The sequence below is a fragment of the Lepisosteus oculatus genome, chromosome 4, assembly GCF_040954835.1.
Source record: "Lepisosteus oculatus isolate fLepOcu1 chromosome 4, fLepOcu1.hap2, whole genome shotgun sequence".
In the NCBI taxonomy this organism is placed as follows: domain Eukaryota; kingdom Metazoa; phylum Chordata; class Actinopteri; order Semionotiformes; family Lepisosteidae; genus Lepisosteus; species Lepisosteus oculatus.
In genome coordinates, this window is record NC_090699.1 from 33,295,368 (window position 1) to 33,311,368 (window position 16,001).

The 16,001-nt window shown below is 36.0% G+C and overlaps 2 protein-coding genes across 2 annotated transcripts in view; both read right to left on the bottom strand.

Annotated features, from left to right (window-relative positions):
* The window catches only part of LOC102695655 (tolloid-like protein 2), an 80,927-nt gene extending 79,484 nt beyond the window's left edge, over positions 1-1,443 (bottom strand). Inside the window, exon 1 of the mRNA XM_015347396.2 lies at positions 1,089-1,443. Within this exon, the coding sequence (XP_015202882.1) occupies positions 1,089-1,278 (190 nt within the window). The 5' untranslated portion in view covers positions 1,279-1,443. The remainder of the gene's footprint in view (positions 1-1,088) is intronic.
* A 3,480-nt stretch (positions 1,444-4,923) lies between these two features.
* The window catches only part of tm9sf3 (transmembrane 9 superfamily member 3), a 41,653-nt gene continuing 30,575 nt past the window's right edge, over positions 4,924-16,001 (bottom strand). Inside the window, exons 13-15 of the mRNA XM_006630722.3 lie at positions 13,480-13,563; positions 11,841-11,917; positions 4,924-8,335 (exon numbers count right to left, since the gene is read on the bottom strand). Coding sequence (XP_006630785.1) covers positions 8,268-8,335; positions 11,841-11,917; positions 13,480-13,563 — 229 coding nt within the window. The 3' untranslated portion in view covers positions 4,924-8,267. The remainder of the gene's footprint in view (positions 8,336-11,840; positions 11,918-13,479; positions 13,564-16,001) is intronic.

Sequence of the window (16,001 nt, forward strand, 5' to 3'; positions counted from 1 at the left end):
GGTTCAATTAAAAATATAGTACCTGATCACCTGCTTAATAATGCCTATAAAAATTATTTCAAGTATTTAGAAAATGGAGACCTGGTGTCCATTACCTGGCGCCTTCTAGGACCAAAGTCAGAGATCTGATTTGTGGACTAGTTACAATTCCATCATAGTGAATATTTCAGAAACTTCCTTGAGGCAGCGTCCTGACACAGCCAGCACAAAATATTTAATTTAAATTATCATTGTTTTTGTCCTCCAAATCAGAAGCCTTGTGTTTCACTTCCCTGGACATACGTTTTCAAGATATAATCGGTCCCCCAAACTTCTGTTTGTGGTGGAGATTAACTTTTATTACATCTTCATGGGAACCTTACCGTCGCTGGCAAAGTGCTTTATGTGAAACCACTACTGACCAGCTGTTGAGTAGTAACATGCATGTCATTTATTCAAGACATCTTTTGAGAGTAACGTACGATTGATTATGCGCTCCATACTGTCTTACAGGATAAAGCAAAGGAGGTTACTGGAACACTGTGCCTCTTGAAGTCCCAAAGAAAAAACATTTGGAGCGTGACAGGCAACAAGTGCTCCTATTTGTTTAAATGTGGAGTCCTCTTAAGCACTGCGTGTCTACTTCGTCAATCCTTATCCTATCAACACAGCTAAAAACAAATGTTCGCACTCTACAAGCAAATCGCCTTCTATGTGTAGGGCATCAGGCATATTTTCTATCATTGTAAATTAATGTAATATCAAACCCGTGACTATAACAACAACCAAGACTGTAACGCGTTTGTAACAGCTGGGAAATACTCAAACTGGTATGATAAAAGTCACATTTGCTAAAGTTTGGGCACCACACTCAAAACGCATGCAAGTTCGTGCTGTTTATTTAAATCGGTTCAGAAAAAAAAGAGTACTAAACAGTAAGGGGAAAAACACAATGCGTTTGTAGATCATTTGCATTTGAATACAAATATCGCGCAGGGCGATGTGAATGATTGTTGACCAGTGCGCTTGTAACTGAATGCAAAGAGAAAAGCACTGAAAACTCTGCTAGTCACTGATGAACATTTCTGGGGGGTTTTCTAAGTACTTACCGGCTTTGCAAGGATCCTTGTAGCTGATATCATCGGGGTTTTCTGAATCCATCAAGTAATCAAAAGTACTTGCAGGAGCAGTGGTGTAGTCGTAATCCAAGGCAACACTCCAGCGAGCTATCACAACTAGCACAATCTCTACAAATGTCAGTGTCCATAAAGTCTTCACAGAAGGTCCACAACAGCACATTGCTGGGACAGAAGCAGCGCAACCCCTTTAGCTTGTTTGGAAACAAAAAGGGAAAGTAAATAAATTGGAACTCAGGGTAATGTTGATAAGCTACAGCATCCAGCTCCTGCTACGTGAAAGGACTTCTGCTTGATGTGTGGGAGAGATGTTCTCCTGTGTTGTGCCCCCGGCTGCTGTGATTAATGAGCACGCTATATCTGCGGCACAGGCACCCTCTTTCTCACTCGCTCTCTCATTCTCGGAGGCGTTGCTGTGCCCTGTCAATCAGCCAAGAGCTCCGGCCTATCACACGGGCCCAATTGCACCTAATATAATGTCGTTTAAAACAAAGATGAGCACAGGTATCTTGGAAGTCGGCGTCTACACGGAAAATAGGGTTATAGAACGTAATAACAGTGCAGGTAATGTCGAACGTGAGATTTGAGGTCCTTGACGTTAGTCAATAATTTGCTGGAAGGTTCCGATTTCTACAACACCACAACAGGGAAGGCAACAGCATCAATAAGGTTCCCGTTGGCCAACATATGGATGAAGTAGAATCGCGTGAATAATCATTATGCTTTCTGTACAATTAAGAAAAACCTTAAACCAGACGATTAAATCAATTTCACCTCAGTGACAGCCAAGGTAAAGCATACATTAAAATGTATTTAAAATAACATATTAAAGTACACATTCTTATGTAGCTCTTTGAACTGCAATAAAAAGCAGCAGGAAAGAAAAGGTAGACTGGAAGTGGCAACCTTTGCCAACATTAAAAATTTAAATCAGTTATTTTTCTGTTGTGAAAACTCTCTGATCCAAATTATCATTTCACAAAAGGAAATTACATTTACTGAGCATCAAAGTACACCATTTATAACTCCAACAAATTCCAAAGTTGTAATGAAAATGGCCATATCCATTTTTTCACTAGGTTCACTGGCCTTTTATATTGAACAGACGTGACGGGTATTTTCACTATTACTAAAAAACATTTGTCATCCACAGGGGTCCCCTGTGAAATCGCAAGTTAATAGCACGTGTGGCCACCGTGGTCGGCAGTACAAGCTGTAAATCTGCAAAGAGTATTTTGCACACGTTTACAGATCCTTCCTAATGGGATGCAACTCTATGACTCTAGCAATGTCTGGACAATTATATGCTTGTTCACTGGTCTCTGAGCCCTAGATGCCACATCTTCTCCAAGTTCATCCCACAGACGTGCAATGGGGACTCGAGTACAGTGAGAAGGCATCCAAGGTATCATAGTCCCACTCTCATCTTGCAAGAATGTCAGTGCTACACAAACAGTAGGAGGATGTGTGGTGTCCTGCTGGAATGGGGACACAGAGCTAAAAGAGCAGGCTTTCATCGAAGTCCCACCAGATCATCACACTTGGAACTTTTCGGCCATCTTGGTGAGGTGTCGTCATTCAGCTCCCAGATCCTGGCCTATCATTGCCAGACTGTCACCGGGCTAGAAGTTGTTGGGGGTGAACACCCTAGTCAGCCAGTGAAAGTGCAGGAACCTACTCCTGCCTCCAATATATTGATGACAGGCTTTGTTCTCTTGATAAGCGGAGAATATTGATTCCTGTGTTTTTCATTCTAAATTTACAACAGGCTTGACATTCAACAAGTTAAATCATCTTATTATTCATGGTCAATCAACTTTCTCAAATAAACTGCTGCACAGATGTTTTCTGCGGTAGTCAGAGTCACTCAAGTGTATCGCAGTCAGTCACGAACGGCAATTACTAAATCCAAATAACACCGAAAACATTTAATCAACATCCAATTCCATGTATGTTATCTAATAACATACATGCACAGAGAGAGATTTATTTCGAGATTTAATTTGGTATTCAATTCTCTACATTTGTTTCACAATCTTTACACATTCCTATATTATTGCTTTTTGTGAAACCAAAAGAAATGCTCTTCAAAAATTATTAAAAGCACTTGGAAAAAGAAAATATTTTTTCTGCATTTCCCATTTGGTGAAAAGTACAGCATTCCACATGATCATTGGTTTTTCTTGTTTGAGCAGCAGACAATACACTGGCAGACAGCTTTTTTCTAGGCAATCCCCCATATTACCAAGTACTGTTCCAGACAGGACTGCGTTCAGTCTGGGACAAAACCCCCCAGAACTCACCTTTTTAGAAGGACCAAATTAATAATAGCAATTAAGTATTTTAGAGAAGCATATGAATACTTATGGGGGGGGGGGGGTCTGGGGGGGGATCCATCATCATTTTCAAAATGAATGTCTCTTCACTGACTGTCATTTGCATCGGTAATAGTTTCAACATATAGTCCAACAGATGACGGGACTATCTTTGTTGGGGCAGTGTACATCTCCCAACATAAGCTTGCAAATTACAGAAGTATATTTTCTAGTCACAAGGGTTCATATATTGCCAGTGCTGTCGAGATATTATAAAAATTGGGTATACTTATAATTATGAATACAAACCATAAGAATGATCGTATTATATTTGAACATCGGAAAAAACTCTACTGGGAATTTTGAAAGGTTACAAAATTCTTTTTGCTGTGACAGCAGAACTTTGACACCATGAACCCTCATTAGGAAACAGAATAGCCCATTTCATAAAGAACATGACCCAAGCCCTACAGAGATCATTACCAGATTATCTAGGGAGGATAGGTCTATGTACTCTTACATATAATTATGTTTAATATGGAGATGCATTGATGTATTTGTTTGCAGATGCAGCAAGAAAATGCATATTAAAGGAAAGGGTCAGTAATTCTGGAGAAAAAAAAACACCAGGCATATAATTAAAGTATTGTAGTAAATGTTGTATAAGGAAGGGTTAGATAGCAGCCACATCAGCTAAATCATGATTATAATGAAAGGATTGTAAATACAGCAATGAGTGGATGTGATAGAATTGGTTGCTTCAGGAAAAACTACTTGGTGGTAAAACTGTATCATGTCCTTTTTATGTTTTGTAATTTTTTGTAAATGAATGTAATGTAATTTCCATGAAGCACCTCTTGTTGAACAACGGTTACTTAGTTGCAACATAAGACAGAAAATACAATTGTTTCAATGTTCAAAACCATTAAAAAACTTTAACATGCGCAAAGACATTTAGGAAACCAAGCTATAGAAATATAGGAAAATTATAAGAAATACTTTAGAGGTTTAGGTAGTATATGTATCCACTAAAACAATAAAAGCATAAAACAAAGGTTAAAAGAAGAAAGGATGCCATTTAGTACATTAGCTCACTTTCTATTCTGATACTTCAAGAAATATTTAATGCAAATTAAGACTATTTCTACAGGCTTTTGCCAATAACAATGAAAACTACAAGAACAGCTGTAATGAATATACAGCTTAAGGTCTTGTCAACAGCGTATATGCACCCCTGGATTGCAATTTCATATAGTATCCACAACCCATCCCATTTACCCAAATGTGAGTTTTCACAGTGTGAAGCCCTACTGAAACATTAAATAGGACAATTGGTAAATACAACCATAAATAGTCTGATATGTCATTGCCGTGGATTTGAAATATTTCTAAACCTATAATATTGTACATTGTTACATACCAAGTCAACAGTGCAAATGAAGAATGTCAAGTTGTATAAAACTTAATTAACACAGCATACATTGGATTAGAGGTAGTTTTTACACAGGTTTATTGCATACAGTAAATACAGTATTTAATTTAGTCAATTCAGGTTAGTTTTTAAGAGTTTAAAACAATTAAGAAAATCCTTTGTGGGAGATAATTGAAAGCCATTTTTCCTGAAAAATAAGGTCATGCAGAAATGTAGGTAACCTGCTCTTCATAAAGCGATTGACAGGTAATAAGTAATGTCATGATCCAAAATGTAGCTGCTTTTGTTAAGTGACAAAGAAAACAAAACTACCATTAAAACAGATTGGGGGGCTAGGGTTAAAATAAAGCGTGCTAAAATGAACCAATGTTCACAGCCATAATGAGATATTTTAGTGTTAGGATTCTCCACCTCTTCCTTAAGGTAAAATCTTTCAAGGGAGTTGGAAAATGCAATACAGAAAACACTGGCATGTTTTTTGTCAAGCCCCATGAACGTACAAATCCAATATGAAGAGAAAAAGTGGTTCCATGAAAAAGTTACTGTAGGATGCAAAACGTGGATGCTGCTTTGAGTTTAAAATTATTGGAATATGTGGGTAGTTCCCAAATCTTTTCCAACTCATTATTTACTTTGGACAATAAACTAAGTTGTCTGCTTCCCAAAGGCACAGAGTGCCTTAATCATTTTTTAACAAGAAACATTTATTATAATGGAAGTATATAATACTACCAGTACTGCACTTGAGTGCAACAAACTGACAAAGGAACACAAGCCAAGTGCTTGTGCACAAGTTATATCAGATGGGACTGTGATACAGTACATCTGTATATGAACAATTATATAGACAAAATCTTTATGCATTTTAAAAAAACATCTTACTCATCATTCTGAGTAACTCAAAGTATTCTTTTCAATACTGAAGCTTAAAACCTGGAAAACCCAGGGACAATAAAGCAGTAACCTGTAGCCATCAGTATTTAATAACTCAATCTAAATACACAAATCTATCAAAATTCAGTTTTTACGGACAAGTTTATTAGAATGAGAGTCATCTTCAGACACATATACAGTTCTTTTTGCAAATGATCAATTTATCAAGCATTATGGTGGAGAATCCATTTCAAACTAAAAAACGCTAGTCTTATCAATCATATTGCTAATGAGATTATAACTGAATTTCAGTGTGAAAAACACAAAAAAACAGGTTATAACCCAACAATATAGGAATTTAATTTTCATTATGTGTGAATAATTCTGCTATCCAAGAATTAAAAAAAATAATTATCCAGAAAATAAATGAATAATAATGCCTAATATAATGTTTGGGAGAAAAAAAGTTTCAATTTGTCAGAAATGGCATTTCTAGGCAGTGGCTAAAAATCTGAAGTTTGTAGGAAAAAGGGGGAACAATTTAATCAAGAAATAGGAAGAAAAAGATTATAGCATGCCTCCAACCCAGAAGCTTGATGTTACTAATTGGGCTTCACCACAGATCTTCAGTTATGGTCTTTTAACAGATTTGTTTATTTCTCCAAAATGTGCAGGAAGTTCTCCAACAAGCTACTGCAAGAACATTGAAAACTGAGGTCAGTCTTCATATTTACATGACAGTTTCAAAAAGACAGGTAACCTGTTCCACGATGTGACAAACAAAATAGGGCTCGAGTGTTACATACCTTCATATATAAAATGTGGCAAGGTAAATGGTGTAGATAAATATTTATAGTTTATTTCTCATTGCCTCGTCTTTACAGCAATTTCATTTTCTTTAAAATGTCTCGATTTTCAGACAAAATCATATATGTGAATAACCATAAATTAACATGGGTGTTAAATTGTTAGGAAAGGCTTCTGCAAACCCCTTTTAAGATTGTTTACTTAGACATATGCACTGTATTTACAAATCTTTCAAAACACACGGAGGAAGAGTTTTTGAAGGTACCTGCAACATTACACTGAAAACATCCAGTTAGTGTGATTATTTTTTACAGTATGTTTGCAGAAACTCGGCATAATTTTTTCTGGTTGCAGAATAAAACAGAAAATGACTATGAACACAAAATGGAAAGCCAGTGAATAATTAAAAAAATCTACTTGCAACCTATCAACATTCGGAAATTCATAAGCAAGAAATAAGTTTATTCATTTAATTAGCACTCTGAAGAAATGTGCTCTTACAAAATGCACAGACCGTCCAGGGAAGAACAAAAAAAATCTTACAAAAGGTAGCTGCAGAAAGAAAATTAAGTGAGATGTACATACACAAAGATGAAAATGTCATACAATGGCAGCAAGACGTAGCCAAGCTACAGCTCCCAAAACCCAAACAAACAAAATCAAACTTTTATACTGAATGTTTCATTAAGAAAAAGTACTCTGTAATAAATCTGTACATCCAAATACATTTGGGTTCTACATCTAAAGTTACATTATTTTAAGGTTATATACATGTAATTTCCCATATCCATAGTCTATCTTAAAGTAAAGCCTTCATTCACACCCAAACATAAAAAACAATAAAAAATGGTAAGACTAAACTAGAAAAAAAGAGGACCACATCAAACATCCAATTAAAACAATTTGTCACTTAGACCTCAAAATGTCTAATAAAAACTGATCACCAGTTCTACGATACATCCGTTTGTTAACTGTACAGTAAACAGAAGTGCAGAACAAAATACCCTCTGACCTAAGCTTTACTTTTCTTTGGATGGATGGACTTAAATAACCAATTCAGGCGTAATATGAGAATTAATAATATGACAAATAAGTAGTGGAAATGGCATTGGTCCAGCTGTTACTAAAGCCGATATATTACATGCACCTTTTCATTTTTACAGCCTTGGGTGTGTATGCAATGTTTCTGCAAAATCAAATGAGCATAAATAAGAAAACAGTAAAAACAGAAACTAGAATAATGATGGCAGTCTGGGTGAAATGGAAAACCAAAAAAAGCCCAGAAAGACCCCAGGTCAATGGGTTTAAGCAGCCAACTTCCCCTCTTTCTTATATAATAGAACAATTGCTTTCAATAAACTGTTTGTCCTCTTCACTGAAGAGAGCTAGACTATTCATCAATAATGAGCTACTTTCTCGTTTTTTGCGGGGTGGGTAATGGGGGTGGGGGGACAATGTTATTCTACTGCATATACTCCAAGCGTTTGCTCATGAAAAGTTGGTGATAGCAGTCAATAAAAACTTAGGATCAATGGAAATGTTTCGTTATCCTTTGCCTTTTTTTTTGTATTTTTTTTCCTCTTTTGTTTCTTGTAAGTCACTCAGAAAATGGAAAACCACATTGTACCAAGTAATAAACCCAATCTCTTCTTGCAAAAATGACTTGTGCAAGCTTCTGTAAGATGAGCCAAAGCTTCTTCACAGATCCCGGTGCTGTCATTTTGTCTAGTCAATTTTCACATTTGTGTAGATCTTTCTAACAAAGGCACTTGTTCCCATGTAACCAACAGCTCCTGAAAAATAAAAAAATGGGACAAATCAGTGGTTCTAGTTCATAAAAGAGCACTGCTGTAAAACTGAAATTTTTCACATTTTTTAAATGTGTTTTTTTAAAACCTTTCAAGCAAAACAGCTTAACATTTAAAACTAATAATTGTGAAACCTGTTGTACGTTTCCTACAGGTGTGTGCAGCAATAAAACATTAAGTGCTGTTAAACTTTACTTTCAATAAGATAATTTACATATTGTATCATAAGACAAAATATGGCAAGGTTAAGTACTTTATTAGTAGAGATGTTGTTTCTCCTAAATTTATATAATACTTATATAGTAGTGTCAGTCTATACGACTTAACTGTACAAAATGGGAATTCTAAGAAAGCTAAAACTGGCCACATCACCAAGCTGTTTTGATAATGGCTTCCTTTTTGACAAAACATCTAGATGAATCAGCCTGAAAAAACACTGGTGCATATTTCTTTTGATATGCTAGAGCACAATACATAATTGTTAATTGTACAGATTCAGTTTCAATGATACAGTTATGCTTTCTAAAACATCTAATTATAAATCTGTACATTTTCCTTTAACAAAAAACTGGAGTGCAAATTAAATTAGGTACTGTATGGAACTTTCTCCCAGATACTTGAAATGCAAATTAAAAGTCTTTGAATTCATTTCTATCACCTTTCTGTGTTTCCAATTTTTGGAGTTGAGCTGCGTACAGCAAGAAAAAATACAGTAGCTTAAAGCATTTAAAGTCTTCTATAACAACCTTAAAATTAGGAACACCAGATGTCATTCATCATATACTGTGCTAATTTATTTATAAACCTTCTGATTCATTCATTTCCCTATGGGTAATTTAAAAACAGTATGCTTGATTTATTTTATGTTGTTAATTTATAGATGGCATGATTAATTTATAAGCTACATGGTTAATTTATTTTATGAATATGGTTAATTTATAAATGGCATGGCTAATTTGTTTTTAACATGCTTTATTCATAAAGCATAGTGCATTTTAAGTGGGTTAAACAGCTGTTTTTTAAGTCATTTTAAAAAACTTGTCAGAAGTTTCAATAGCACTGCAATGGGAAAACCCGGCCTTCACAATCAGTTTAGTAATCTATAATAGTATATAAAATCTTAACTGAATTTAATTCCGAAATCCACATGCAAATTAAATGAATAAAATCTTCTATTCCTGTTTTTACACAGCATCACTGACTATTGTAAAAAAATCTGTCTAAAATTTTTTTCAAAATTTCTGCAAATGAGGAATTTGTTGTTACTAGTTTGTACCACTGAAACATCATAAAGTACGCCTCTGTTACCTGGCACAGCAGTAGATTGTGACCTGAAACTGTGGCCAGCTATGGTTATACCTTTGTAGACCTTCTATAAAGAAACCTCCTGTTAAGCTGGTTGCATCTGCATTTGGCTTCCTTTTATGTTAAATGGTTCAAAAATTAAATGCCAGTATGATTAAAGCACATTTTCCTGCCCATAAAATGTAAAGCAATACTTCATCTGCCCAGTGGCGCTTAAATTAACACCAGGTCCTGCTACTGCTGATGTGGCAGCATCACAGGCCTATTGAGTGATCAAAAGCTTTCATTAGACACCTAGGGAACACACTAGGATTTCTTTTATATTAAATGTACATAATTACAGGGACCAGAACTGCACCTCACCATTTTCCACATGGGCATTTAAAACAGATGCTCACAACCTGGTGCTGAGTAAATGCATCAACTATCCGTGATAGTTTTTTCTCTCTCATTGCATCTTTTCTCATTCTTTCAGAATTAATATCTGTTCAATTAACAAGTCAATAAAGACTCCCATGGTGTAGATCTGAGCAATCTAGTCTTGAGAAGAGTAGCCTGAAGAAGACTAATGAAAACACCTACACACCCATAGAGCCCAATAAAGGCCATATTTAACATTAGACCCATTTTCTGGGAATGTCAATCTCAACAGAATACCATTTTTCATTCAACCTTTCTTTCACCGTGTCTTTTAGTTAAAATCCACCCCACATACAATTTCATAATGGTGCAGAATTCTCCTGGCAACCATAAACAGACTAATCCGATAATGCAAAACAATCTGATAAAATAGTTACAAGCACTTCTTACGATGGTGTGGGGAGTTATGTTGTTCTCATTTTATTGGACTTGTTCCATCAGCTTGAAGTTACAGTTACAGGAGAATGACAACACTATTTTTATATTTCGGGTTTATAAAGAATTGCCATTAATGAGAGCATTTCAAGATTGTACATCATATTACCTTAGTCATTATAGTTACTAGTGAGCAGGAAGGGCTGCATCATGCTGCTATTCATACAAACTCTCACTCTCTCCCAAAGTTTATAATTTGTGCTTAATTTGGAACATGTAAAATTTTGTGATCCTGCCAATTATTTATTTTGTTATTGAGATTTAATAACTGGTCTGAGAAATTAGGACTGCTGTTCCTCTTTAAATGGGAGCTGGGTTTAAGAACCTGTTCCAGTGATTCACATCTTCTATTATTACATACTGGTGCTTTCTCCTTTCAAAACATTGTTCTATTTTTTCATAAATCTTTATTCCTATGAAAGTACATGGCTCCAAGGACATTTATACTACTTAACCTAACAATTTCTATCGCATTCTCCATTTTTAGCAGTAAGTGTTTAATTTTATTAGCCGTGTTGTGAAAATAAAGGATAATGAGAGATTTTTCCAGGATCCAGTGATCACTGATGGCCAAAACACATACTGCACACAGTCACCAGGTATCAGTGAATGTGATGCAATAATCTAAATAAAGCTATGTCTTTAAGACTGATTTAAAGAATGCTATTAATTTAAGAGACTATTCACACTCCTGAAACAAGTATTCCTGTCTTATTTCAACCTAATTCACTTGTTGAGGTATGAACAAATATAAGAACCGGTTAAAAGGTTTTTGATTTAGAAGTAAATAATTCAATTCAAGCACAAAACACCTTGGCAGAGGAGTTTGTTTCAGATGTCCACAAAACCATGTAAAATAAAACAGCCTAATCAAAGCCAAATTTTGCTGGTACAACACTTTAAGTAAGTGACCTTCCATTTTTTAGTCACGAGAGTTAAAGAAAAGGACAGCTATCTGTAGGTCACCTCTCCAACACACACTACGTTTTCCCATTTTCTTTAGCTGGATGTAACTTATAACTCAATAAGAAAATACACAACTGTTTTTGAGAAAAATTGTTTTCAGTAGACCTGCACGACTCCCATATGCACAGATTTTCTGGTGAAATCAAAGATTTACTTTCTTGCAACCAAACATTACTGAAAACACTTTTACAGATTGTTAAAATCAGCACTTTTGTTTGTATTTTTCCTGATGATCCTTTCCTAAAGGTGTATAAAGCTTTTTTCTCCACATGACTCCAGCTCATGAAGTGTAATTAGCTTCTGAAGTGCAGATGGAGGCAGGGAGTTGTGGAAGGGGGTGGTGGGGGAGGCGTTGACTACTTACCACACATTATACCCAAAGCAGTGCTGAACACGGCCATGTATCCAAAGTAAAACGATGTTTGAAACAAGCCATACATCCTAGACAGGAAATGTTTGACAATTAGACTTTTTTCAAAAAAACTAATTTGTAGATTAAATTACACTCAGAGATTCAGCCTGTGATGTTTGCATCTGCAGCACTGTTTTAATTTTAAAGTTGTTTTATGAGTTGTCACGTTTCGTACAAAACAAAAGGCTTCAGAATGTAATAAACACTTTCAGACTTTTCAGGCTGTAGCATGATCAGCCTGAAAGATCACTGTTCAAATAAATGACAAACTCAAAATATGTTTTTCTTAAAGGATATGTTTTTTAGGGAAAAGGGCAAAATGGGGCTAACAGCATTTTTGACATGATACATACTGTAATCTTGCAACAGAATACACCTATAGGTTTGTCCAATTTTTTTTTCCCGTTACTAGTGCTTTTCTTATTCTTCTTGCATTAAATACAGGTTATTGCTTTGCAAGTAATTATTTTCAGTACCACACACTGATTATCCTAGTTGAGTGTTAATATTTACGATTGGAAGGGCTACAGAAATGTTTGTAATCTGCAAGCTGTTTCTCAATTTCATGACTTTGGAACAAAAATCGTCAAGACTTCCGCAAGAGCATGATGATTCTCAAAAACGTATCGCTATAATGCCTGATCCCGCCTGCATCTTTATCCAGCAGGTATTGCCAATCCTGGTCCTGGAGTGCTGTGTCTTTTTCTGGTTTATAATCCATCTTGCACCTTAATGGCTTTGAATTATGTGGTATAAGAAGTCAAATCAGTTGTGTTTTTAGGCAGATGCCAGAAATGGAGGAAAAAATGAGGAAAATGGCATTCGTGGACAGAAGCTGTATGCCCACAGTCCAAAGGAAAATTGCATTGTCCAGTGAACACCAATATTGGGCACAGACAACTGGCAGCATAAAAATCCCTGAATATGAAATGCAAGTAATTATATATAGGCCTATTATACGTGTAACTATTTATTTTCCATTTGGTTTCAATTTAGTGCCTAAATATAATGATCTTACCTACTTCAGCATACAGCAGCTTATAAAAACCTGAAGCAGAGATATCTTACAGTATGCCTGCAAGCTAATTAGCTCTTAATGCCACATCAAACTGCAGTGAGCAGCCAACTACAGATTTACACATTGGCCAATGCATTAATGTTTTATTCAATGCAGCTGAAGCAGACTCGTTAAACAAAAGGTTTGGTAAAACAAGGGAATTGCTGTATATAAAAGCTGGCATCTATAAAAACGGAAAATGACACTTAGTTGTGGATTCAGTTCTTTGAAAGTTTTGGCACTGATGGAGCTAATTGATCACTTGTTAAAAAACAGGTGTTTTAAGCATGTCCTGCTTTCTATTTAGCACAGAGAAAAAATTATTCTGAAAATGAAAGACTGATATAGCTTTGGCTGTACACTAAATTAAGGCAGTATTGCACCATGACAGCCATAACATGTGTACAATGCACCACTTACAACTGCAAGACTAAGATACTATCATTACTTTTTTGCAACCCAGTTTTTACTTATAACTTAATATTCAGCAACTGAAACAGGTATGAGACCTGGAAAGGGATTTAGGATACTTACTTAGTTTTAAAGAAATAGTAGTAGAAGGAGTACATGTAAACATAAACTGCAGTAGATGCTGCAGAAAGAAAGCTTGTCCACTGCCTGAAAAACAACAGAACAATAATAATTAAAATGACAATGTTAGGTTCTGATTAAGGTCTCAATGATATAATTCCACAGTTGTATTTCTATTTATAATTTCTAACGGCCAAATCTAAACAAAACACAGTTGCAGCAGAAGTCTTTACTAGATTCATGTTGTAAAAGTCTAATTTGCTTCAAGTTCCATCCGAGTTCCTCCAACTTTCAATATGGACAACTTTAATAAGATGCCCAAGAATACATCTTAAGATACTTAACCTTCATCAGACGTGTACTTCTTTAGCTGGAAAAGCAGCAGAAACTTTGGCTAAGTGAGAATTAAGGACAGAGGACAACATCTAGGACTACTCAGACAATGGGATGTAGAGGGCCTGAAAAGGTGTGGCAATTGACCGAATACTGTTGTGCTGCTGTAGTATGCATCTAGCTGGTGCTGAAACATTATCTGGTACAGCGGTCATTGTGGAATTGCTCCAAAGGCTAGCATAACTAACTTCTTCCTCAACCCAGACTTGCAGTTCACTCTGGTTGATTTTATAGAATGGCTCAGAGGTAACATTAACAGTGGATATTTTGGCAAAAGGCTAAGTTAAAAATGAGGTCAGCTGTATCGGGGATTAAATGTGAATTATTATAATTGTAATTGTTGTAAATTGCTAAGCTTTTAGCTAAATGGATACATAGTGCCAGTATGATCTCTATGACCCAGGATACTACAGACCCAGTGTAATCTCAATGGTAAGAAAAATCCTGGACTTCATAAGGAAGAACACAAGGTATATTTGGATGGAAGCCTAACTACTCAGTTTTAGACCAGGGGTTTCTAACATTATTCAGCAAAGGTCCATTTAACAGACTCCTCTCTCTAAAGTGCAGTAACACAAATCAAAAACACTGCCAATCACATTCGACAGGAACCAGTCTGTTACAGCAAAACAGATACTTTAATTCTTAACTGTTAACAAATGTTAAAAAGTCACACACAAAAAAAGAATAAAAAATGTTTTTATGTCGTTTGCCTTTTGATTTTCAAAAGAATTTAGTGCAAAATTCTTATCTGTAGCCAAACACTGTGAAGTAAATGTAGTATATAGCAAAACTGAGCCTGCACATGGTGCTCACTGGTTATTCTACTCGGGTGTCTACTTTATGTTTGCTTCTGAAAAGCATGCCTCACAGATTCCCATATGCATGTATGGTCAGTGTCAGGTCTCTCCCATTTGTAAGATTTCTCAATATCAAGGCACTCAATCCAAAACAAATCTTTTCTGTTACCTCTGGCACACAGATTGTACAGCTCCATTTGTAGACAATCTACACCTACCCATCAGTCCACAGTCCTCGTGGTACAATAGAAAACAGGGTTTTGACAAAAAGAAAAGTTGTTCTGAGAAGAACAACTGGCTGAATTCCGTGGCTAGCTTATTCAAAAATGTGAGAAAAATGGTTGTCATGTTTGTTTCCAGCAGATGGTGCCAAAACCTCCTTCAAAGTCACAAAATGAAAGAGTTCTTCGGACTGGAAACACAGCCAGCTTCTCCTTGAATTACTTGACACAAACACTGAGTTTGACTCTTTGTTTGCCTTGCAGTGCTTAATTCAGTGTGCTCAATAGTCTACAAATATCCACAAGGAAAACATTTTCATTGGCTGCTTATCTCTCCTAATATTCCAAAATTGTTCTGAATACAAAGACAAATGATCATAAAAGAATCAAATCCTTCAAAACACTGCTTAATTGCAGCACTGTGCCCTTGCACAGTTCTGAAGCTGGTGAACATAGAATTCATTGCAATGTCTTGCAGAAAAGCTTTGAATTGCCTTTTGCATGGAGAGTTGAATGTTGTCAAGTTGGTTTGGTCAGTTTCAGTCTTCACCGAGGAAAAAGGAGAGGACTGCCCGGTAGAGACAGCATTGGTGGTTATGTGTTGGACTAACATCTTTTCCTTCCTGTACAAAGTTTTCTTTACCAACCACTGCAGAATCCAAATTAGTAGACAGTGAAATCCATCAACGTTCATTGGTATTCTCAGCTTCTTTCTTAGTTCAAGTAGGTAGCTGAGTTAGCATGCGTAGGCTGCAAAGGAACAAGTAAAAGGTTTATTCCATGCTGAAAAGAGAAGAATAAACGTTGTGTTTCCTTTCTTCTCTTTTCAGCTTGGAATAAACCTTTATCTTGTTCCCTTGCAGCCTACACACGCTGACGCAGCTACCTACTTGAACTACCTCAAGCCTACTTCTGCTTCGACCCACTATGCCTTCCTCTAAATCTTTTTCCAGATCTCTTCATCATTCCTTCTCTTCCTCCCTGGACTACTTTTTCCTTAAACTGTGACCCCACCCAGAGTAACACAAAGACAGTCAAAACGTTGTTTCCTTTCTTCTCTTTTCAGCAATGAATAAATCTTTTACTTGTTTCTTCTTCTTTCTTAGCTGAA